General features: G+C 46.4%; 3 protein-coding genes across 7 annotated transcripts; 2 read left to right on the top strand and 1 right to left on the bottom strand.

Moving 5' to 3' along the window:
- The first annotated feature begins 24 nt into the window (after positions 1-24).
- On the top strand, positions 25-15,414 carry LOC114783712 (neogenin-like). 5 transcript variants are annotated; one of them, XM_028969221.1, is made up of 17 exons: positions 25-754; positions 1,105-1,215; positions 2,401-2,595; positions 3,929-4,024; positions 5,541-5,773; positions 7,166-7,304; positions 7,395-7,502; positions 7,646-7,840; positions 9,208-9,240; positions 10,084-10,140; positions 10,702-10,840; positions 10,938-11,176; positions 11,255-11,344; positions 12,006-12,164; positions 12,602-12,841; positions 13,016-13,146; positions 13,459-15,414. In XM_028969221.1, the coding sequence occupies exons 1-17, from the start codon at positions 481-483 to the stop codon at positions 13,465-13,467; spliced, it is 2,448 nt and encodes an 815-aa protein (XP_028825054.1). In that variant the 5' UTR covers positions 25-480; the 3' UTR covers positions 13,468-15,414. The 5 variants fall into 5 exon arrangements, with proteins under 5 accessions (XP_028825054.1, XP_028825055.1, XP_028825053.1 ...); XM_028969220.1 differs by having other exon boundaries at positions 26-754; positions 5,598-5,773; positions 13,637-15,414; XM_028969217.1 differs by having other exon boundaries at positions 26-754; positions 13,637-15,414.
- Positions 15,415-16,496: 1,082 nt separating this feature from the next.
- Positions 16,497-21,623, bottom strand: LOC114783711 (secretory carrier-associated membrane protein 2-like). The gene is made up of 9 exons (XM_028969216.1): positions 21,451-21,623; positions 19,899-19,976; positions 19,745-19,825; positions 19,509-19,623; positions 18,887-19,015; positions 18,648-18,807; positions 18,472-18,573; positions 17,672-17,789; positions 16,497-17,569 (listed from the first exon to the last, which is right to left on the bottom strand). Exons 1-9 carry the CDS (start codon positions 21,505-21,507, stop codon positions 17,423-17,425), a joined length of 987 nt encoding a protein of 328 aa, XP_028825049.1. The 5' UTR covers positions 21,508-21,623; the 3' UTR covers positions 16,497-17,422.
- A 219-nt stretch (positions 21,624-21,842) lies between these two features.
- On the top strand, positions 21,843-24,035 carry LOC114783710 (mannose-6-phosphate isomerase-like). The gene is given in 9 exon segments (XM_028969215.1): positions 21,843-21,929; positions 22,162-22,289; positions 22,474-22,674; positions 22,764-22,905; positions 23,017-23,196; positions 23,277-23,414; positions 23,417-23,449; positions 23,531-23,739; positions 23,817-24,035. Coding segments are annotated over 9 exon segments (1,266 nt in total). The 5' UTR covers positions 21,843-21,913.
- The last annotated feature ends 122 nt before the right edge of the window (positions 24,036-24,157 follow it).

The following is a 24,157-nucleotide window of genomic DNA, read 5'->3' as shown; positions in this document are numbered from 1 at the left end:
TAATCCACAAACCAAAAAGGAAGAACTGCTTTGTAGTAATATGTATCTTAAAATAACCTTTTGGGTGATATATTATTATTTCTGCCACCCTGAATACGGTATTAAATGAAGTTTGCACATGACAGGTTGACAGGCATTTTAAATCATCCAAAATTAGTTATGTGAGTGAGAGCTCTCAATCATCACTGTTTGCTTCTTCCAATTTTAAACTCTGCTTTTAAAAACTCTGCTTTTGTGTCGTCTTTTAAATGGTTCAAGGCATGAGTCCCTGTCTTCCATGGGAATAATATCACGTCCAATCATATTTAATAGCCAGCCATCACATCAAATCACCAAACTACGCAATGTGTTTTAGAGCAATCATGGCCGTTTCTCCAGTAGGGTAAGAGGGAATCTGTAACAAGAAGTATTCAAGTTGTTGTGGTGCCCAGCACCTTATTGAGAGATTTTTTTAAAAAGTTTGTCACAGGTGCTTGTTGTATGAATATCTCTGGTGTACGACATGATACTCTTTTGTTTTACTTCCACGTTCCCAGATTTATTTTAACCTGCAGCGTGTCCCATCTGATAAGCCCCCCAGCATTTTTCTGCACCTCTTCTCTCCTTTCTCAGAGCATCATGATGAAATGGCAGCCCCCGCCTCCAGGCACTCAGAACGGTGAGATCACTGGCTACAAGATCCGCTACCGGAAGGGCGGCAGGAAGGGAGAGGCGGTTGAAGTCCTGAGCACCCAGCACTTCCAGCTGATTGACAGTAAGTGCCAAGAATATTTCTTTTACCTTTACTTACATCTATATCTTACTTTTTCTTCTTCTGAGTGGGGGTAGAGATACTTTAGTTTGATCTGACTATTCACTTTCAAGATCAAGTCCCACTTAAACTTTGACTTTGTGAAGTCAAATGAGGACACGCCATTGGGTTTAGAACTTAAAAATTTGATATTTTTTGTCCTTTATTATCTTTCTTCTGCGTGTGGGATAAAAGACAACTGGAGATAAATATAGGAGACTATATTAGAACACTAAAGCCTTTTATATTCCTGTCTGCTGGGTTTTTAATGGAGGGTCTGGATCACTAAACACTGTACATTTGTTCTCTTTAAGATCTAGAGCGAGGTACGGAGTACGCCTTCCGGGTTTCGGCCACCACGGTTAACGGTTCAGGACCAGCTACTGATTGGCTGACAGCCGAGACCTTTGAGAGCGACCTGGATGGTACGAAAATTCTGCTAGCAGCACTCATTTATAACACTATGAAGTCAGCTGCTCCCGCGTATCTTGGCAAATAAGCATGTCCTAGATCATTTTAGTGATTTTCAGAAGACAGGGATATTAAATGTTGACCAAATCCAGGCGGACCGCAGCAACAGCCATGGTACAAATTACATCCACGTCCAAAGTACATACTCTGTTAAAAACCGCTTCTGCCCTCCGTCTGACAAACACTGCTCAACTTGTTCTTATTACCGTTCATTCTGCTGTCTTCAGCTGAGATGCTGTATGCTGGCATGGAAGTAAGACCAGTCACAACAATGCCTCCAGTGCGATCTAAGATTACTGGGACTTTTGTTGTCTGCCACTGTTAGGATTATTAGAATGGATCATATGTTTTTGGATCCCCCCCCCCTTTACTTTACAAAGTGCACACTGTGTAATGAAGTAAAGTGTCTGTAGCTTCTAATGTTCACATCAAAGGGAGGCTTTGTGATTTATCCCAGCACTTAATCACAGTTTTCAAAGTACTCTATGCTGTGGCCCACAGGAAAAATCAAACTTTGAAGCCGACTGGATAATGCGGTCGTGTTTCAGCCAATTGGGGGCCTAAGTTGGATTAATAGCATCATGTGCTTAGATTCCTCAATAAAAACAGACCCACAGAGCCGCAGTGACTTGGTTTGTGTGATGGCTGCGACACAGCGGACCTGCATGCTCATATTTTAGCGGTCAAAAACGAGAGAAGCGATCATTTGTTCAGACCAGAAAAAATGCCACTTCAAAGCACTAATGTTCTAATTCATCTCCTCTTACTGAATTACTTCACTACAAATAGGGCTGCTTCTGAAATAATGAGGCACTTTAATGGATCTGAATGGAAAGATTTGTTGGAAATTGTCAGTTCAGCCCCATCTATCAGGAAATTCATTAGGGCAAAGCTAAGGTGCATTGTAGTGCAGCCCGGCTAATGAATACAGAATGTTTACAGGAATCGCCATGCATTAAATACAGGTGATCCTATGTGGCGAGAAATATTTCCCTGAGAGAGTAAATAATAAAGTTTCTATGATGGCCTGTAAGGGCTTCCTTTGAGGGCTTTTAGGACATCAGTTCACGTCACATTTTTTTGTAAATGAGAAACAGCTGGGAGCTCAAAGCTTACTGTCCTGTTTTTGCGTGTCCCAGAGTCCCAAGTCCCAGAAATCCCCAGCTCTCTTCATGTGCGGCCGCTGGTGAACAGCATTGTGGTGAGCTGGACGCCCCCAGAGAACCAGGACATCGTGGTGAGGGGCTACATCATTGGCTACGGCAAGGGCAGCCCGCATGCCCAGACCATCAAAGTCGACTACAAGCAGCGTTACTTCACTATCGATAATCTGGGTAAGATGAGCCCGTGTCGGAGTGCTCGTCCAGCAGTGGTGATCTGGGTAATGACAAGTGTTTTTTTGCATCTGGCATTGTCTTCAGCTCCAGTTTCAAATATTTCTGCGTTGGATTAGGGTTTATCTCATTCAAATTTCAGTCACAATTGGTTTGAGATTTAATTCCAACAGAATCTGTAAGCCATATTATTAGCCATGAGCACATAGGTCAGTGCTTATCTGTGGTTGGATTGAAGTGAAAAATTAGCTCTCCGGGTTCAATTTGATATTCTTGCTCAGGGACACAATGATAGTTGGTTTGGGTTAGAACCTGAGCCCCCCTATGGTCTTCTGATTATTTTACTGGTGTTGTCTACTAGGACACTAGCAGAATATTCTCCCAGCTCCATGCTTCAAACGGGATTTCGGTGGATTGATTCCTGTGGGTCCTTAGCGATCACCACAGTGTGGCGATTTACTGATATCTGTGAAGCACCCACTCCTGCACAGAGCAGCACAGCAAAATCTCTTATCAAGCTGTGCTGTGCATGAACAAGATTCTGATCTGAAAAGCCGCTAACCAAATATTTGCACAGGGTTCCTGTTTCATGTCAGATTGTCTTACCTAGATTGTCGTGCCAGGTTTTCATTGAAATAAAAAAAAAAAAAGCCTTTTTCATCAGGTGCAGTTGTGATTTGTGTCGAGTTTATCAAAACTGCATGAAAAGGTACAAATAACACATCAAATTAAGATGCTGAAAAATGAAAAATCCATATCTCTCCCTGAGCTGTGCTTCTAGGTTAAATGCTGGAATTATACATTATCCACAACATTAAAAACATGTGAAATGAATAACACAGGATTCTATGTATTAATTGAGTTTTATTTGCCACTCTGGATTAAAAAAAAAAGAGACCACATCGATGTTTTCTAATTAGCTGAAAATGATCAAAAAAAGAAAAACACAATAATGATATACAAAACATGGTAAGTAAGGTAGTGGTGCTCAAAGCTTATCTTGTGAGATTTGGTTGAGCTGATCATCTAGTCAGCAGCTCATCGTGCTGAGGAAGGTTGCAAATTATGCAAATGATGAACATGGAATGGCCGCTGTAGAAAGACTGTTTATTTAACTGGTCTCTCTTTTGTTCAAGAGGTGTATGTAAAGCACAGTTTGTTCTTGAAGTTGTTGTTGAAGTAAGAAGATGTGATGATAGGAACCCTTAATTGGATTCATGAAAACCAGATTTGGTTTTGTGATGGAAAATCTAATTTAATTTTACAATTGGTGGTGGTTGCCTGTGGGTACTGGTCACAGTAAAAGGCAAAGCAACTTTTCTGGCCTCCACAGATCCCAACTCTCACTATGTGATCACACTGAAGGCCTTCAACAACGTGGGCGAGGGCGTCCCCATATATGAGAGCGCCACCACCAGGATGCAGTCAGGTAAGGCCTCAACACACTTCAGGGGTGATGCAGTAAGTCTTTCACTGCGATGTTTTGCAGATCAAAGTGAGGCGGCATCAGTGCCACTAAGCACTGATGTCACCCATCTCTGTAGGGGGCTTTTTTCTGAGCGACTGCAACGTTTGCACATGAGGAGTGGTGCTGAAATAAACCGGTTGCGTTGCGCGCTGTGATCTGAGATGCAGCCCTGACTCTGACATGTGTACTTTGACAGCGTGTCCATGAAAGTTCATGACTGATGCGATTTTATGGACAGACCTCTGTTTCTGCGCCATGGCAACCTGAGCAAGAGGAACCTGCACACACGTGCACTTCTGTAAAGTTGTCAGTGAAACTGAAGTTTCAGACTTGCGTCACGTCACACCAGGTGGCGTGTCTGTGTGCATCGCTGTACGGCTGTGACACCTTCCACTGCATACAAAATCATCCTGTGTTCCTCCCTTCCTTCAGTGCCGCGTGACGCCTGTTGCCGAGGCGCCCTGTAGCTCTGGGATTTTCACACACAATGCGCTGGCTGCTCATGATCAGTTGATTAGCTGTCTGTGACAGTGTGTCCCCTGTACTGCTTTGGTCTTTGTCTGTGTGTCTGTGAGTGAGAAGCATGGCAATGTGCCGAGGGGGCTTCCCGGACCCCCTACAAGCCCTGTCGCTGTCACCTTTTGTGAAGTTGACTCTGGAGGCTGGAACAGCATGGATCCAGTGAGGTGCACTGCAAGCTGGCATCTCCAACAGGCGGGGCCGGGACACGCCCGGCTTTGACAGAGAGAGAATTATAGAGAGGGTTCTTTGGTGCAGAAGATGACCTAGAAAAGTTTCGCAAGCTACTGAAGACATCTGCACGCATGCACACAAACACAATCCGCATCATTACTGCACTGGATTTGTCCTCCCACTCGCAGCCTGTGAAGAACGTCTTTGACATTTTGACTTTTCGGGCCCTTTATTGCAGACGGCTTAAAAGATCTGCTCCCCTGCAGCTTGTGCATTGAGCCTCCTGCCGCTTCGTGTTTATAAGGTTTTGAAAGTGCACATTTTTTATTAGTCTGTTTAAATATGTATCACGTTAGAACTGGGAATATTCTACATAAACGACTCTTGTCCCTATAGCATTACTGAATGTTTAAGTGATTCCAACATGCATCATATATTCCTTTGGAATGTTGTTGTCAACAACCTTAGAATTTGGTATTTAATGCTGTATTTAATTTCTATGTTCTAAACAAGTTTTCTCTCTCTTTCTCTTCTCACCTACCCGACCTCTCATTGTTCCTCACCCCCTGTCCCCCCAAATCAAACCCCATGTTTGAACTCAACCTACCACTCATTTTTTCATTGCCCTCCTTGCCAACCTGCCTCCATTTGCCTCCATTTGTTGCCGTGTGATTGTTGCTGTGTTGCTTTTTTATTTTGCATTTGTCACCTGGCATTTTGAATCTCTTTGTTTTGTTTTTTGTCGGCTTTGCCACACCTGCCGTGTGTGTTTAACCGCTACCAGACCCCATTGACCCTGATGTTGACCTGTTTGAACTCTTCCACACCCCATACACTCCAGTCCCAGACCCTACCCCCATGCTGCCCCCTGTGGGAGTCCAGGCCTCCGTGATCAGCCACGACACTGTCAAGGTCACCTGGGCGGACAACTCTCTGCCCAAGAACCAGAAGATCACAGATGCACGCTTCTACACGGTGCGCTGGAAGACCAACATCCCAGCCAACACCAAGTTCAAGGTACGTGAAAGACCTCCTTTACATAAAGAGTGCGGTGACAGACCCTGCCCACCTGACATCGGCCATCTTAACTGGACTATGGAAAGTCTGTCAGCCATCTTAGTCTCTTATTTGGGCAGGAGCAGAGCTAGGCAATTGCCCGGCTGTTAGCCATGCTATGCCCGCAGGGCTTGTTTCTTCTCTCGGCAGCTGCCACGCGAGTGTTGTGCTGCCAGCCCCGGTTCTGCGCCGACCCCAGCGTTGTTGTGCCCCCCTTTAACCCAGCGCCGTCGTCCTTCCTCACATTCGCCTGCATTGAGCCATCAAAGCCCTGCGAGCTGAGCACGTTCAATTAGCAGTGCGACTCTTGGCACAAGATAAATACAGTAATGGGGTGTGTGTAGCAGAGCACAGGAGGGCTCCATTAAGCGGCTATTTATTAATTATTCATCAAGGACTCTTCTCACAGGACATGGGAGGGTGGGCTGAGGGAGGACAGGGCTGCATCAGGCAGCACCATGGAGCCCTGCTTCACCAAGGAAGGTGTTTCTTCATCAATGGGAGAGGTAAAATGAGCACTACCCTCATGCTCATGCAGACATAGGTGGATATGGCCATTTTGTTAGACACCATTAAACCAGTGATTGGTGTCTCCCATTATGAATCTGAAGGAAAGAAAATGGTGAATAAAAAATATTTCATGCCGAGTAAGAACAGGGTCCTTGGTGAGGAGGGAAAAATGAAGTCGTTGCGGCTACACGTTGACAGCTTGTACATTATTAAATAACCTGCTCTCTCAAACTGAGTGAAAGGTTGGGCTTTCTTTTAAAATGGACAGTGAGGGAGTGCAAACAAAGCTGTGCTTTGTGGGCTAATGTTGAACCCGTCTTCTAAAGCTTTGTTGCTGATCCATCCCTCATCCTATTCCTCCTTACCTCCTCCAGGAAGACAAGGAAGTGAACGGTGTCAAAAGGTCCTGAGCAAAACAGCAGCAGCGTGAGAATGTGGTCAAATGAGACAGTTTTTTTTTTTAATGGCTTCAGCATATCACTGCCTAAAATGGGTATTTCCAGAGTTATTTGATCTCTCCTCTGTTGGCTGTTGGTTTTTGAGCAACTCCTGCATTACTTCCTGATCTGTGGAGGACTGGTATTTTTGGCCATTAGGGACAGTGGTTGGACAGAGGGTGGTAGTAGCCTAGTGGGTAACACACTCGCCTATGAACCAAAAGACCCAGGTTCAAACCCCACTTAATAACATTGTGTCCTTGAGCAAGACACTTAACCCTGAGTGTCTCCAGGAGGGACTGTCCCTGTCACTTCTGACTTTAAGTCGCTCTGTATAAGGGCGTCTGATAAATGCTGTAAATGTAAATGTGTTTATTATTTTGCTGTTTTTCCCCTTCATTCCCAGACTGCAAACACCACCACACTTAGTCACATGGTCAGCGGCCTGAAGCCCAACACGCTGTATGAGTTTTCGGTCATGGTGACGAAAGGCAGGAGGATGAGCACATGGAGCATGACCGCCCACGTCACCACTTTGGAGTCCAGTAAGACCCTCAACACAATAAGCCATAAACTCCTTTTCATACATGTTACTGTATACCAGAGCTGGTTTAAGGAGCATCTTCCCCTCCCAGTTCCCAGCTCCCCGCCTAAAGATGTGACGGTGGTGAGCAAAGAAGGCCGACCTCGCACCATCAACATCAACTGGCAGCCGCCCTCTGAGGCTAATGGCAAAATCACAGGTACTGAGCTTATCACCGATACTCAAATATCAGCACCAGCGTGATTGTTTAAAGAGAAGAAAAAAAAACGTAGTTCATTAACGCGGTGTTGATGAGCTGGGTAATCTGATTACGCTTTCTGTGTCTTCCCGACATGAACGCAGGCTACATCATCTACTACAGCACTGACGTGAATGCGGAGGTGCATGACTGGGTGGTGGAGCCAGTGGTGGGCAACCGTCTGACCCACCAGATCCAGGAACTCACATTGGACACAGTCTACTACTTCAAAATCCAGGCGCGCAACTCCAAGGGCATGGGCCCCATGTCAGAGGCTGTGGAGTTCCGTACCCCGAAAGGTGAAAGAGCAAAATGGCCAATAAATAATCAGCAAATCTGTTTCTATTATGATATACAGTATGAGGTTGTAATATACATATACAGTATGAGGTAACATTACCTAACACATATGACTGATTATCATATCAAGCCTCTTTTATGCAGCATTATTTTTGGCCCTGATAAATAATTATTTAATCCTTTATATATTTTCCTAATTCCCCTGGATTTACTGACTAAAGTAAACTTCAGAGACTATTCACAGGTAAACTAGAATAGTCTAGTAAAGAATGCACATTGAGAATGGATATTGAAACTTATCTAGACACAATTGGCAAGTATGTCATGCATTTACGTAACAGTTCAATTATAATAGTTAAAGTGAAGTGATTGTCACATGTGATACACAGGAGCACAGCACACGATGCACACAGTGAAATTTGTCCTCTGCATTTAACCCATCACCCTGAGTGAGCAGTGGGCAGCCATGACAGGCGCCCGGGGAGCAGTGTGTGGGGACGGCGCTTTGCTCAGTGGCACCTCAGTGGCACCTCAGCGGATCGGGATTCGAACCGGCAACCTTCTGATAACGGGGCCGCTTCCTTAACCGCTAGGCCCCAATATGTTCATATAACAGTAGTTACCATTTTAGCATTATCATTATTCTGATTTAGGTAATAAATGAAATATGAATTATATAGCAGCAGTCTGCTAGGCTTCAGCACATTGAACCGCAAGTACTTTTTGCATATGCTTTAGTTGTACTTATAATGGCCAACTTAAATCAGGCAGAACGCTGCCTGCAGCACGGCTTTCATTTTTAAACACTTCATGACAATGTTGGTTAGTTGGTGGTTGGACTTCACATCAGATAAGTTAAGCAGGATTTTTCTTGCCTCCTGAGGGAAATAGTGGATTTATTTATTTTTTTCTGAATGAGAACAGATTATTAGACTCTGCTCCTACAGTGACAGGGACACATGATTGGTTTTTGTATGAAACTTTCTTGGAAATGCCGAAATGGCAAGCAGCGTCGGCTCCTATGTGTCAGAGAGCGCTACAATGAGGGCAGGAATTCTCTAGAATAATTAGCTTTAGGCCTGTCTGGTGTTTGCCATATTGCTCCTGCTGTGCTTTTCAGTGGCCTCAGTGATGTAGAGGCCGGCCTCTCAGAGGGGTTTATGGGATTGAAGTAAATGCTTCAAAAGGGCTTCGTCTGTTCCAAGAGCCTCAGTATTCCCATCCCTTCCCTTTCCTCCTCCTCTTGTTCTTCCCCTCCGCGTTCCACTGTCACGCTCTCTTTTCTACTCCACTCCCAGTATGCTAACCAGTATTCTCTCTCTTTCTCTTTCTTCTCACCCTTGCTCTTCACGTTTGGCCCGCTAAGCTGAACCTTCTGACAAAATGTCTAGCGACCAAGGTAATTGCACCCTTTCTCTCTCTTATCTCCCGCCACTCCGCCTTGGCCCCGGCTCTCGACAGTTGTTCATCTAGTTCCTCTCAGCTCTCTAATGTTATGAACATGATCTAAATAAAAAAATTGAATAAACAGGCAAGAGCGGGTCTGTCTGGGAAATGAGTTTGCTGCTGTTAAATTTGGTAGTTCCAAAAATGTACAATATTTCTTAAAACCGCAAATCGTGTTGAAATGAAAATGACATTGACTGGACTTAGAAGTTTGTCTGAGAGGTTTCGACTGTTTTTATCCGAGTTTACAATTACTGAGTTCAGTAATTGGAAAGTTCTCTCTTCTGTAGGCTGTTTACACTTTACAAGATGTGGACAGTCCTTTTGCTGCCTGATAAGAGACCGGAGACTGTAAATGGCTCCTTTTTTCGCATGGTAACAGACAAAAATAAAAATAACCAATGATAGATTTTACCTGGACTGTGGATCCTTCAGAATGGGCTCCAGAGAGCCGATTGACAAAAGTGAAAGAGTGGAACAGCATGTGCTGAAGTGATGTTCTGTCAGCACTACGGGGTTCTAAGAATGTCCTTTTCAATGCTGTAATCTTTGAGAAGCGTAACCCAAAAAAAAAAAAAAGTCACTGGTACATCAGTGTGTGATGCACACACCCAGCAGTGGGAAACGCCTTCAACTGCACCAAGATGAGCTTTACCTCCCTTCTTAAAGACCAGTTTGTACAGATGTTCACTTTTTGTGAGCCTGATAATTGGATTACCTGTAACTATGAGCGAGTAACAGCAGCCTGGCTACAGTGAGTTTTTGCTGAAATCTGACCACATCTTTTTGAATTTAGGAGTCCCGGTGAAGCCTGGGGGAAGAGCACCTCCTCCGGACATTGGCTCCACCATCGGTAACTTCTTTAATTCCGACATAATTCAGTTCTTATGTTCGTGGTGCATTGTAAAGCCATACGGTTTAGTTTAGTTTCTCAGTGAGAGGCGGTTGTGTAGTAACCGTTTCTGGAGCAATAAACCCTCGGCAAACACGGCCAGCCTGTGGAGATGAATGTGTTTTTTTATAGTCTTGTTCAGTGGCCGCTTTTTGCATTATGAATTGTTCATTGTGCGCCTCGCTCTGCAGTCATTGCTGAGGTTAGTAAAGGTCGCGAATAGAGTTTGAGGTAAACGGGCTCAGTAATTAAGCTCGGTGTTGACCCCGTTTACGGATCCTGTTCCGTTTCTGTATTATTTGACGTCTTGCGCTCCCTCTAGCGGTGGGGCTGGCGTTTTTTTGTACTGCAGATGGTAGACCAGCAGGGTTGTTATAGAGAGGCTTTGGCCCGTGTAGGACCTGAAAGTCATTCAGGAAAAGCAGCGTCAGCTCAGACGGATTTATTTCTGGCCTGAGGTTTTGGACTGGACTGAGGTCAGGGTTTGGTGAGGATAATGTTGTTTTTCAAAACGTCCTTCAGGAAAACCAGGAGTGACTGGCAGCCATGAAAACCACATGCTTGTGATAGTCATTATCGTCGCCGTGGGCGCCTTCACCATCATCGTGGTTGTGGTGGGAGCCTTCCTCTGCACCCGCCGCACTACTTCCCATCAGAAGAAGTATGTCTGACTGCTACATGCATCCTCTCCTGCTTCATTTCAATTGTTAAATGGGGTCAGGATGACCGGGCTTACTGCGCCACATTATCCTTTCCAGAAAGCGCGCCGCGTGCAAGTCCACCAACGGCTCCCACAAATACAAGGGCACGTCCAAAGACCTGAAACCTCCGGACCTGTGGATCCACCATGAGCGCCTGGAGCTCAAGCCCATGGACAAATCCCCCGAGCCCAACCCGGTCATGACGGACACACCCATCCCCCGCAGTTCCCAGGATGTTGTGGTCGCCGAGAGTGCAACCGATAACCCAATGGCCCAGAGGCGCAACTCTTACCGCGGTGAGCGCAGAGGATCATATTCTGAGGAGGGTGGGGGCAGAATTTATTTTAACTCGCAATTTAATCATTTCAACGCAGGTCATGAGACTGAGGACGTGTCCACCCTGGCAGGACGTCGTGGTGTCAGACCTAAAATGATGATGCCCTTTGATGCTCAGCCCCCGCAGCGTAAGTGCGCTTGAAGCAGCCCCCCTTCCTCCTGTGTGAGGTGCTCTGAGTAAAGTGGAGGGTTGCTGATGCGCTGGCTTTCAGGGAGTGTCTCTTTTAAGCTTTTCCTGTCATTGCCTGCTGTCCACACACATATATCATCTGTCTCTTCACGTATTGTCATATACAGTAAGTCATATAGAGGATTAAAACTAAAAAACTCTCATCTGTTTGAGAGCTGGACCACATCTCAGCACCAGTTCAGTGAAATGAGTAACAGAACAGATCTTAAAGAGAAATCTTCCTTTCAAAGGGATGAAATTCTCCCACAGTTGATGGTCCAGTATGCGCAAAACTCCTATCATGAGGGTCTGTGGGATATATTTTCACCAGATTAATGTTTTAAGATGGTTATTGGCTTTAATCTGTTCATCTTCATGGAGGACATGATGTCTGCAGTGCTAGTTTGCTAGTATTTATATAAAATAAAAACGGATACTGCAGTATGGATATCTTATTCAGACATTTCATCTTCATTAATAAGTTGTATTATTCTTGATTGTTTATTATATTGCTTGCATCCATGCATTGTCCATGTTTGTCCATGTACCTGCATGCGTTTGTCCAGACACACACACATAGTCGATGTATGTCTGACGTGAACATGTGTCCCCATCCACAGCTGTGATCAGTGCCCATCCCATCCATTCGCTTGACAATCACCACCATCATTATCACATGAGCGGCCTGTCCTCGCTGCCGCGCAGCTACCTGCAACATCAGTTCAGCCTGCGCGCCCAGGCCTCCGCCCTCTCCCAAAGAGACGGGGGCAGCGCTGGAGGTGAGACCGAGGGCCCCGCCTGCCTGTGCAGCTTCAGCTAATATCCATTTTCCACCAAGGCAGTTCAAGGGTCGGGTTGCTGAGGTTCCAGATTAGAACCTGGGGGACTGATATTGTCATAATGACCAACTAAAACATTACAAAATGAGCTAGAACAGCATCTAGCATCCAGTGTATAAGAGAACCTGCAGCAGCCTTCTAATGTTCCTGTTCTCAATGTCTGGAGTTAGAGCACCCTCTGCTGTCTGGTTCAGCCAGACTTCCATTGTTTTAAGATATTTGATTTTCTTACAGCCAGATTAAACTGTGCTTTTCTGCATTTCTACTTTATTCAAACTGATTATGCATTTCCATAATTTGTCCAGGTCCTTCCTTCTCGTACAACCCTTACCCTGCATCACGTGCAGCAGTGTGTTGAATTTGTCCATTTTCTACAGAACCAGCAAGAAACACTCCAGGCCCAGACTCCCTGCCTGCCCCCACCCAGTCTGTCAGCACAGTAGACCATAAAGAGGTGGAGGTGGTGAAAGAGGAGGAGCCCAGCTACAACCCGCCCACTGCCCACGTCAGACCTACACACCCCCTCAAGAGCTTTGCCGTGCCGGCCATCCCCGCTGTATCCGCCCACACCTTCGAGGTGCCAGCTCTGCCCAGCACACCGCTGCTGTCCCAGCCAGGTGAGGGACAGGAGAGACAAACACACGATGTCTTATCAGCTCATGTAGAGCCGTTCTGGCCGATTTTTGTGGTTCCAGCACATTGTTCCTACTTCAGCAGGTTTTAATCCTTTCTGAGGAAATGCTATTCACACTTACTGGCAACAATAAATAATATTTGCTGTTTTTGTCCAGGCTCCCAACTGCATTCAGTGAAGACTGCCTCCATTGGCACGCTGGGCAGGACTCGCACCCCAATGGCCGTCACTGTGCCCAGCGCCCCAGATGCAGCCGAGACCAGTAAGATGTTGGAGGATACGCAGCCGGTGAGTGTCCATCCACACACATGCAGTAGGTACAACACACACTCGCGCACATTTGTAGTTTTCACACTTATTTGTAAGTTTGTAACGGTTTCTCATTTTGGCTTCTCGTGTTCTTGTTTTGGACCCATTCCTCCTCTACAAAATTTAACGCTGGGCTGTTTATAACATTGTGTGTAATTTATCCAACTCATTCATGCTCATGCTGCTTTCTTTCTACTTACAATTGCTTGATGTGTGTATGTTCTGCTTTGGTGTGTGTGTGGTGTGTGTGTGTGTGTGTGTGTGTGTGTGGGTGTGTGTGGTGTCTCGTAGTTCCACTGACACTCGTTCTGCAGCACATCTGGTCACTTCTGTTCATCTGCTTCATCAACCTCTGAAAATCACTCACTGCACTCTTCCTCTCACCACTCCTCCTCTTCCTGCCTCTCTCAATGCCTCCATCCATCCTGCCCTGTGCCGTAACCGCAGTAACACCCCCCCTTTCCCCCAGTGCTACGAGACAGACGAGCTGTCTGAGGAGATGGCCCATCTGGAGGGCTTAATGAAGGACCTCAACGCCATCACGAATCCCTGAGCCCTGCCCAGCCCCGCCCGAGTCACCGCTCTGGGAAAAGGAAACTCACACAGAATACAGACACACACACACACACCGCAAAAACTGGGCTGACCCCGCCTTCTCTGTGGACGGAACAGGCCATCCAAAGAGAGACTCCTGTTTTGATAGGAGAAGACGGTTGTCTGTGAGCGCTGATAGAGGAGGCACTTGACTTTTTGGGTTTCTTCAATGGAGAATGAAACAATTCTTCCCATGGAATCTGCTCTTTTTGAAAGCGTTCATCTTGTACTGAAAGACGATTGTTCTGCATTGTCCTTTCAGGACTGATTCACAGTGTTTGGACATTGCATTAGTGTTACTCGGCGTCCTGTTGTGAATGCACACATTCATCTATTTTATCATTTGTGTCCTTCTACTCATGTCTTATTTGTATGAAACCTTTGTGTCCTGTATTTTTTGTTTAGTTTCTACACCATGTATGGTGCCATTAATTTTCTCCTTATATATTTCAGTGTATTACACCCTATACAGTACATACAGAGTGTGTATGGAAACAATGTTTTTATTTTCCTTCTTACTCTGCCTCACTTTTTGGCAATATCTGCAGTTTACGAATTACTTAAGTATTTTAAATGTTCTACGTTCCAGCATGTTAGTTCTCCGAGTCGAGATGATGCTGCGTGTCAGTGTCCATATGCATTTCTTTTGAAGGAGGGGGGGAGTCTGCAGCAGAGTAATCAGATCCTGGGATCCTTTTCTGAACCTCACGTCAACAAGACCGTTTATGCTACACTAAGTAATGGTGCTTTCCTTTTGAAGTTCGACCCCATCAGCGGGGGCCTGGTGCTCCCGGGTTGAGGCACTGGGACTTTTTAAGATGCTCTGACACGGTCAGAGTGTCACCTGGGAGGCTGCACTCTTACAGCCCAGTTCTCCCCCATCACTTTGAATCATGCTCTGCTGTCCCAGCGTGGGGAGATGGCGCTGACAGCTGCTGGAACGGCATGTTCTCCAAGCATTTTGATGCACACTGTAGCGAAAGTCTGTAAGGATCTGGTCCCTGAAGGCTTGTGGGCCGGGGTTTCCGCCCATTTTTACCATCCTCGCTCCTTTTACAGTACCCAGGAGAACACTAGCACTCTGAGAAGTGCAAAGGTATTCACCTTTTTATTGGGACTCCCAGACACTTTTATATCAATACTGTTTTATATGAAGAAAAGATGTTGCTTTGTAAAGAGTTTCAATGTAAATTCACGGAAAACAATTAAATATTATTGTTCGTTATGAACTTGCCGTTCCTCCACCCTTTTACCCAAAGAAAGATATTGCAATCTTAATTATTTGTTCTGCCTTGGTAATGACGCTGAACCATGTATCTCATGCACACCATGAATGTCAGTGTAACTGTTCTGCTTATGAATAAAGACGATGTTTGGAAATGTGCTACCTTGTAGGGGGGGTTAAAAAAAAAAAACAGAAAATGACAGATTATGTGGGAATGATTGTCAGACTGCAAATGCTGTATATGGTCAAACCTCGTTTGCACTTTCACACCTTTCAGATGATCGTTTCTAATGCTATTTGTTGACTTAAAGGCTATGTTATGTGTAACAATTACTGTGTTATAGGTAAGCAGTTGGCAGCTTATTATTATCGTTGTTATCATTATTAGTTCATTTTTACTCTGAAATTAAACGGGGTCAAACTTTTTACCCTCATGTCTGAGGTGTTTTATTTACTGGGGTTCCTCACTGGTGCTGCGTTCGTACAATTAACTCCATAAAATTATACAATTCTTCCTTCGTTGGCTTATTTGTGCATTTTGTAATAGTCTGCTGAAGCCTAGGTAAACCTTCGTCCTGAATGAGGAGAAGCGTGTGGATTATAATAGGGATTCTCCTATTAACAAAAAAAAATGACAGAAATAAAAGGCAAGTAAGAATTTCTTTAAGATGCAGATAACTACCGAGCAGCTCTTTCTCGTTTCATGTCTTCGTTCGAGTAAATCCTGAGGACGCCTGACCTCAGTGAACAAGCCCCATGCTTAGCATATTGCACTGACCCGAGCACCAGTTCAGATATAGTGAATGTGAAGTGACTGTCATTGTGATACACTGGTGCATACAACGAAATGTGTCCTCTGTTTTTAACCCATCACCCTTGGTGAGCAGTGGGCAGCCATGACAGGCGCCCGGGGAGCAGTGTGTGGGGACGGTGCTTTGCTCAGTGGCACCTTGGCGGATCGGGATTCGAACCACCAACCTTCCGATTACGGGGCCGCTCTTGTAACCGCTAGGCCACCACATACCCCCATATTCCTTTCCAGCCCTAAAATCTGAATCGTGCATTGGTACAATTAACGCTGATATATTTCAATCTTTTCCAGTAAAAACTTAAATTACTGAAGAAAAGTGCAAGGTCAAGCTGTATGAAACCTATCATCAGATGAACACCCGAGTGAGGTCCTACATCATTCCTGAAACATTTATTGCTATCTGAATACTGCAACACCCCACAAGACCAAAGATGCCTTGTCAGTGTGTCACACTGATAATGAATGTTAGAAATGATCGTAGTCTGATGAAGAAAAATTCTCTCACCTTTATATCACATGGGTGGAGGAAAAAACGTGAAAAAGAATGCGTAAGTATGAGCTAGCTACAGGCTAGCTACATTTATTTTTTTATTGAAATAAATGTAGACACTATTGGCCTTTCTTTGTTCTCACGTTATTTGTCCAGGAGAAACTCCTTCCTAATTCACTTTTATTTTAATAAAGATTCAGGCAAATTAATTAAATTTGAACACAATTTATTCTTTTGAAAACAAGCAAAAAAAATACTTTCAAAATCATACTTTAATTATTAAGTGTTAAATATGCAATTGAAATACAAGGATTCCTGTAAACTGACATCACAGTAGAACCGATTTACCATGATTATTTAATGGAGTAAAATGGTCATTCTTCTCTGAAGCAGGCTTACATTAAACTAATTAACAGATTTTCCCCGTGCAGGAGGTACAAAAAACCTCAAGGAAGGCAACAAATATACAGATGATCCCTGTTTTTCATTAAAACATCTTTAAACAACTTTACTCCAGATAGTCATATTTTTACCCCCATCTTTACTCCCAGTGGGAAGGGTCACGCGAGTCTCCTCCTGTGGACACAAGCAACCTTCAGAGAGGACGTGACCTTCCTCAGGCTGCTTTTCAGATTTCCAATAGGGAACTGAGGAAGCGGCACACTGACCTTCGTTGGGCGTAACATGAATTATTTACGTGGTCGATTGCTAACACGATGATCATTGCACTTCTAGTACAAGTTTTCTGTCATTACTCCTTCAATGCTCATTTGAAAGCTACTCAGAACGTGTCTGTCTAAGCAAGCGCACTAAGAACTAACAGCTTCTAGCTTTCTAAAAATGCAGACGGGAACTTGCCAAGAATTCACGCCATCGATTGTACATCTGAAACTTCACCCCTCAATATCCGCTGTACATGGGGTATCATATTAATTAGAATATAAGCAGAAGCAAAAGAAACATCCACAAATATACATACATACATATCAACTTCATACCATAAGTACATTTCATCATCTTCAGCCAACGAAAGGCTGGCAGCTGTGTTGTTCTAGACTGCGCCGTGTGGAGGTCCCGACTGGGCTTTTGTGTGAGTGGTGGGCGACTGCGGTCCACCAGCCAGTGGACGAGTGGTCTAGTTCCTCTGGAAGGCGCCCTGTGCGGCGGTGGAGGCAGCGCTGGCGGCTGCACTCTGGAAGCTCCTGTTGGTCAGGACGCCCTGAGAGAACTCCTCCTGGGCCTTCTGGAAACTGGCACCCGTGTGCCGGTAGTGACCGTGGACCTACGGGGGTGAGAGAGAAATTGACAATAATTCTCCAACTAGAATAACATTAAGACTAGATCAGTATATAGACCAAATATAAAAAGGTTTAAGGACACATACCATTTTCAGAAGGATGACTGACAGCACGGCGCAGACGGTGAAGAAACTCGCCACGATCATCATGATGGCACCCACAGCTGGGTTACTGCCGATTATTGACACAGCAGAAATCCACCCACTGTGGAAAGTATGGAGTCATGAACAACTGGCCCACTGTTCATTTGACCGGGACGGAATATTTTGAATGAAATTCAAACGGCCTTCACAACACCGAACACGCCCCTACCAGCCGACGCCCAGATATCAGTGGGGCTCAGGAGTGATGCGATAGCGCCGCTTTATTACAGAAGCACGCGGGCAGGCAGAAGAAGAGCTGGAAAAGGAAGTTAGTGCTGAAGGACACACCTCACGTACAGGTGAGGCTTCCGGAAACAAAAGAACACCGGCAGGCTACGCTGCAGAAAGGCATCTGTCCAGACGGCAAGAGACCGGAAGCAGAGAGGATGAGGAAGAGAGAAGAAAGAGCTCAGATAAAAGTGAAAGTGAAGTGATTGTCATTGTGAAGCACAGCAAGCTCAGCAAACGTGACAACGAAATGTGTCCCCTGCTTTTAACCATCACCCTTGGTGAGCAGTGGGCAGCCATGACAGGCGCCCAGGGAGCAGTGTGTGGGGACAGTGGCACCTTGGCGGATCGGGATTCGAACCGGCAACCTTCTGATTACAGGGACGCTTCCTTTACCGCTAGGCCGCCACTGCCCCATAATAATGAAAAAACACACACACACACACACACACACACACAATCACAACATGAGTAAACAAACAAGTAAATAAAAAGACACTATTTAACTCACTCACCTGTTTCCCCAATTTGGAATTCCTACACTTTGGATAATAAAAATGACCACTTGACAGAAAAAGATGAAGAAGAAAAAGAAGAAATTGAAGGAGCTGTCAGACCTAAAACAAAAGAAAAAGATAAAGTAAATAAATCATATTTATACCGACTTTAGGCTATAAAGACCAGACGTCACCTGAAGGCCTTGTACACTGGCCGGTACCAGCACAAGAAGGAACATGGAGTGAAGAGGATGAACCACAGGATGGACAGACCGAAGTCCACACCGTTTGCAGAGTTCGTGGTGAAAAACGCCAAGCAGGCCAGCAGGTTCAGGAAGAGGGTCACACAGTGGACTGGAGAAGACACGCAGGACACGTCTTACACGAAATCCCTATTTATTAGGTAGGCGTTCTGCAACTTCTGCCTACTTACACATCCACAGGTAGTACATCATTTTACAAACTCTCTGATGCTCAATGGGAATTTCCTCAGAGATGTCCTGGTAAAAGCAAGGCTTGATGGGAAATCTCCTTGGAAGTGGCGGCCAGTTATTTTCTTTGCCTATAAAAAAAAAAAAAAATAATATTTCATCATTCCATTCACTGGACTTAAAGATGCCATGTGTTTAAGGTACATGCTCGTTTAAATCATCAAAGCGAATAACTAATTAGCACCTAAATGTAAAGAAAGGACCGTTTAGATGGTGCGTAAAAAGCGCGTATGTGCCGTTTTTAGCCGGATCGGGTGAAATTTGAACTACGCTCTCAGGTTGCAGTCTGGAGGCTGCCTCTCCGACGTCATGTGTCACGTGTCAGGACAGACACCGATCATCAGTGACATTATATGGCCAATGGCAAGAATTACCACAATTTGGGACAAATATATTCCTTATTCGTTTTAGTTCTTTGTCTTTATCTCTCTCTCAGGTGAACGGAAGAATAGTTCTAGTTTTCATTCTCCTCCACAAAGCCAGTAGTGACATTTTAGTTCCCTTCACGTGAAACAGTGCGGTTCATATGAACTACTTTTTAAACGAGCATTACAGACGAGTGACCTGTCGAGGGTCCGCGGCTCTGCAGCTCCTGCTCTCGGCGCTCCAGGTCTGCAGCCTTCCTCTCCAGCTCCTCCTGCTGCCTCAGCAGGTCGGCCTGCGCCGCGGCCGCAGCAGCCTGTCGGCGGGGCGGAAAGAAGGGTATTTAGACACGATTACAGGTACAACATTTTAATCAGGTGGGCCTATAAACAGTCGCTTTAAAAATGGCGTGGTGACGCCGCCCTTGCAGCACCGACCTTTGGACCGGGCTCCACCGACGGCTGCAGGACCGCGGGCTGAGACGGCGTGGTGGAGGCTGCCAGGGTGGACTGGTTTCCCTGCAGCGAAATAAAGCGGGACTGTGTAACCGATTCCCCCGCCACTGGGACAAACGCAGGAATTTCATTTTACCGCGCCATCTTCAGCGAAGGGGTTGAACTGATCCATGCGGCCCACACCGGTGTTGGTCACCTGAGTGACGGAGGGATCCTGAAATACAAAATCACATGACCTGAGGTCACGAAGAAACAGGCTAATTCAGCGAGAGCTGCGTCGTAATTCCCACCAGTCAGAGCGACAGAACGCCGAGAGTGAGATTACAGAAACAAATAAATACAAACCTGTCTGTTAATGCATCATTTTTATCAATTACGATGAACAGTGATGGGTAATGGAGGAAACCGAGGATCTGAGGAGGCGTGACTGTCCGCCTGCAGCATTAATAGGCTTCACAAGACAAAATAACAGTTCAAAAATAACTTTATTACAATAACTTGTAGTAAACACCATGTGACAGTCACACAGACTAGTCATCACATTATCAGCACGCCTGGTGACATTTCCTCGGGCCACACGGGGTCTTATTATTATTATGTTACACACACTTTATCGGCATTTTAAAGGATTTGGCCATTTCACCTTGATGAGGCCACGCCCTCCAGGATGACGAGCTGTTTGCTTGTCGGGTGTGTGCGGTCCTAAAATTGAATGCCCTGAGCGGAGCAACACAGGCGCAGGTCAAACACGGCACCAACCATCGCGGTTACTTCCCATCCGTGATCCGGCATCATACGGCGGGCCGGAGCAGAGGCAACTTTTTAATTATTTAGAACCATTTCTAGAGACTGGCTTGGCTAATTATGTTGTTAATTACGAGAGGCTTTATGAAGGTCAGTGAGATATGGGCTAGATGGATATGCTGACACAGTCGGATGTCAAATACCACACCATTTATGTAAAACAGTCCAATTCTGGACATATTTAACTCAGATGTGTTGGTTATCGGCCTCTGATACCGAAAACTAGGCAGGAAGCGTCTACGTTCACATCTGGCTTCCAGCTGGAGATGCTGCATGCCGTTTGAATATAAGGTCAAAGAGATTTACATTTACAGTATTTACCAGACGTCCTTATCCAGAGCGACCTACAATCACAAGTTACAGGGACAGTCCCCCCCCTGGAGACACTCAGGGTTAAGTGTCTTGCTCAGGGACACGATGGAAGTGAGTGGGGTTCGAACCTGGGCCTTCTGACGAGTGTGTTACCCAACAGGCAGCTCCCACCCTGTATAGAATTAAAATCCCCAAGACTTGCAGTGAATTTTCAGTGAGCGCTGCAGCATCAAGCAACACTCGCTCTACCGTGAAATAAAAAGAGAGACAGATAATAAACATCTACATCTATCTCTCTATACAGTGTGGAGAGGGAGGTGGTGTTTGTACAAAAACCAGTCCAACTGGTAAATGACTTAAAAGTCACTTATTCTAACAGCGATGGCGCGATCCACACCGTGGGTAAAACGTGTCGACACGCAGCTGTCGCAGTCGTGCTTTTTTCCCCAGGACTGGAAACTGAGAGAAATGGAGTCGCTTTTGATACCTGCACCCACTTCCTGACGCGGTGCGGACGCGGGCCGCCAGGCCGCCGCTCTCCACACGTCACCAGCCGCGCAGCGCCATCTTACCTGGAAAGGATTGGCGTTCGCCGGGTCCTCGAAGGGATTACTGTCGAATCCTGACATCCTGGTCTTCTCTTAAAAAGAAAGCCGGGAGATAAACGGCGCGATCCTCCACTGCCGCCGAGACTGCGCCCGTTCCGCCCGACTTCCGCAATGGGAGTGGAGCGCGCAGGCGGCGGTGGGCGTGTGATGACGTCACCGGTCCGCGTCAACGTCTGACTTTCTGAAATATGGTTTAAAAAACATCTCTGTTGATACAAGATATCACAACTATAATATTTCAATCGTTTTAAACCAGATTAGCGGTTAACGCTGAATCCCAACCCTGAAACACACATTAGTGGCTGTCAGAAGATAAGATCTCTAATGTATCTGCGTTACCCTGACGCAACGTGAACCGGGCGCCTCCGTATGTTGTACCGGTCCGGCGTGGTGACGTCACGCGGCGTGCCACTGGAACGTCGCAGTCATGGAAGAAGTAAGAGGTCAGATCTCCGTCCGCTTCGACCGGCGAATTTGCCGCGATGCGTCGCGTTTTAATAGCGATCTGTGCGCGCCGCCCGTGTCTGGTCGTTTCCGCTGCTGCTTTAGCTCCTCGCCTCGTTCATCTGACATTTAAAGCGGCCGCAGCCCCTTTTTTTGTTGCCATTATGCATTAACGTAGGCGCGGACTTTCAACGCGGCGTTTTGCATGTTTGCGTTTTGTGTCTTTTCCAGTGTTCCCCCTGTCCTGTGTGGTACAGAACTACGCGTGGGGGAAGGTCGGACTGGACAGCGAGGTGGCCAAACTTGTCGCTGGCGGCGACCCTCAGGCTGCTGTGCAGCAGGACAGACCCTATGCGGAGGTGCGCCTTCTCATTCCCGTAATGCGGCCGGATGCAATGCAGATGTACCTCCTCAGCAGGTCTAACCTGCTCCACTTCCGGGTTTATCACATACATACATCCCATAAAAACTAGAATAAAGACATATATATATATATATATAAAGTAGTTCACCTGTTTTCTAAATGTTTTTTTATGTTTAAAGCTTTGGATGGGTGCCCACCCCAAAGGTGATGCTCTTATTAAGGACAACAGGATATCTCAAAGGACCCTTGGCCAATGGATAGCGGATTATCCTGGGTGCCTCGGGTCAAAGGTCAAAGACACTTTTCAAGGGCAGCTCCCTTTCCTTTTCAAAGTCCTGTCTGTGAACACTGCATTATCCATCCAGGCCCATCCTAATAGGGTGAGTGCCTCTTCTGGCGTATCTTGATTGCGCCGTCATTGGTGGATATTTTCTTTTACTGGGTGCTCATTCTGTCTTTTTAACAACAGGAGTTAGCAGCGCGGCTTCATGCCCAGTTCCCGGAACACTATCCCGACGCCAACCACAAGCCTGAGATGGCAATAGCACTGACACGATTTGAAGGCCTCTGTGGTTTCAGACCGGTGGAAGAAATAATTGCATTTCTCAAATGTGAGTGCTGCTTGCCGTGTATTTATTATGTCAGTTGCATCCAAAAAATTCAGAAGAAGGCCGTATCTCTTATCTTAAAAATCGAATAAAAAAAAATAACACTGTGAACAGCTGTCCCAGAGTTCCATGCGCTGGTGGGGAACGAGGCTGCAGAGGCGCTGCAGAGCAGTGTGGGCGATCCAGGCCGCACAGCCGCTGCCCTGAAGAAGTGCTTCAGTCGGATGATGAACTGTGAGAAGAAGGTGTTGGTGGACCAGCTCAACATGCTGGTGAAACGGGTCTCTGAAGAAGGTGAGCGCTTTGGACCCGGTGCTTCACGGGCTGCGGTCCGTTCCGTTGCATCAGGCCCCTTGTGCTCTTCCCTCGTTTAGTGGCAGCAGGGAAAGACCCATCGGGAAGCAACGGATCTCTGCTGCTGCAGCTTCACTCGCAGTATCCCGGCGACATCGGCTGCTTCTCCATCTACTTCCTGAACCGCGTCGTTCTGGAGCCTGGCGAGGCCATGTTCCTGGGGCCAACGAGCCGCACGCCTACCTGAGCGGAGGTCTGTGGCCCGCCGTTACTCTGTCTGTCCGTCTGGAGGACGCGTCTGGGCGGTAATTAGCGCTGTGTCCCCTGTGTTCAGACTGCGTGGAGTGCATGGCGTGTTCGGACAACACGGTGCGCGCCGGACTGACGCCAAAGTACATTGATGTCGGCACTCTGTGCGAGATGCTGAACTACACCCCTGCTCCGGCCAGATCCAAACTCTTCCCATGTGCTCAGGACCCCTCGGACCCCTGCGTCTACCTGTACGACCCGCCCATCCCTGATTTCTCAGTCATGAGGATACAGGTACGGAGAGATGACAACATTTTTTCATCTTTCAGCATTCCGGCTGCTGGTGAAATGGCTCTGTTGTCTGTTTGCAGATCCCAGCCTCTGTAAAGCGGTACGCGGTGGGTCCGCTGGACTGTGCCGGCATCGTCCTCGTCATCCAGGGCGAAGCCACCGCCACCTCTGCTGCAGCGCTGTCTGACATGTCGTTGAGGCGTGGCTCGGTGCTGTTCATTTCAGCCAATGAGAGCGTGTCGCTGCACGTGACCTCGCCCTCCGGTATGACCCTGTTCCGGGCCTGTTGCCTGCTGTAGGCGCGATCTTCAGTGCCCCGCCCCTTCCCTCTGCTGTTGTAGTGGCACATATGACTCCCTACAGATGGGTCAAGGTTTTAACTTTCGTACCGTTTCCAGTGCCGGTGTTCGTCTCTACAGTA

This window comes from Denticeps clupeoides, unplaced genomic scaffold (genome assembly GCF_900700375.1).
Source record: "Denticeps clupeoides unplaced genomic scaffold, fDenClu1.1, whole genome shotgun sequence".
NCBI classification, from domain to species: domain Eukaryota; kingdom Metazoa; phylum Chordata; class Actinopteri; order Clupeiformes; family Denticipitidae; genus Denticeps; species Denticeps clupeoides.
This window is presented reverse-complemented; position numbering and strand designations above follow the sequence as displayed.

Coding starts and splice junctions, on each gene's coding strand:
- LOC114783712 (XM_028969217.1), top strand. CDS start 481: ATGAATATCTCTGGTGTACGACATGATACTCTTTTGTTTTACTTCCAC. Junction 7,305..7,394: donor CGTCACCACTTTGGAGTCCA/GTAAGACCCTCA, acceptor TTCCCCTCCCAG/TTCCCAGCTCCCCGCCTAAA. Junction 10,141..10,701: donor GGACATTGGCTCCACCATCG/GTAACTTCTTTA, acceptor AACGTCCTTCAG/GAAAACCAGGAGTGACTGGC.
- LOC114783711 (XM_028969216.1), bottom strand. CDS start 21,507: ATGTCAGGATTCGACAGTAATCCCTTCGAGGACCCGGCGAACGCCAAT. Junction 19,977..21,450: donor CGAACGCCAATCCTTTCCAG/GTAAGATGGCGC, acceptor TTTGTATTTCAG/GATCCCTCCGTCACTCAGGT. Junction 17,570..17,671: donor CAGTCATCCTTCTGAAAATG/GTATGTGTCCTT, acceptor TCACCCCCGTAG/GTCCACGGTCACTACCGGCA.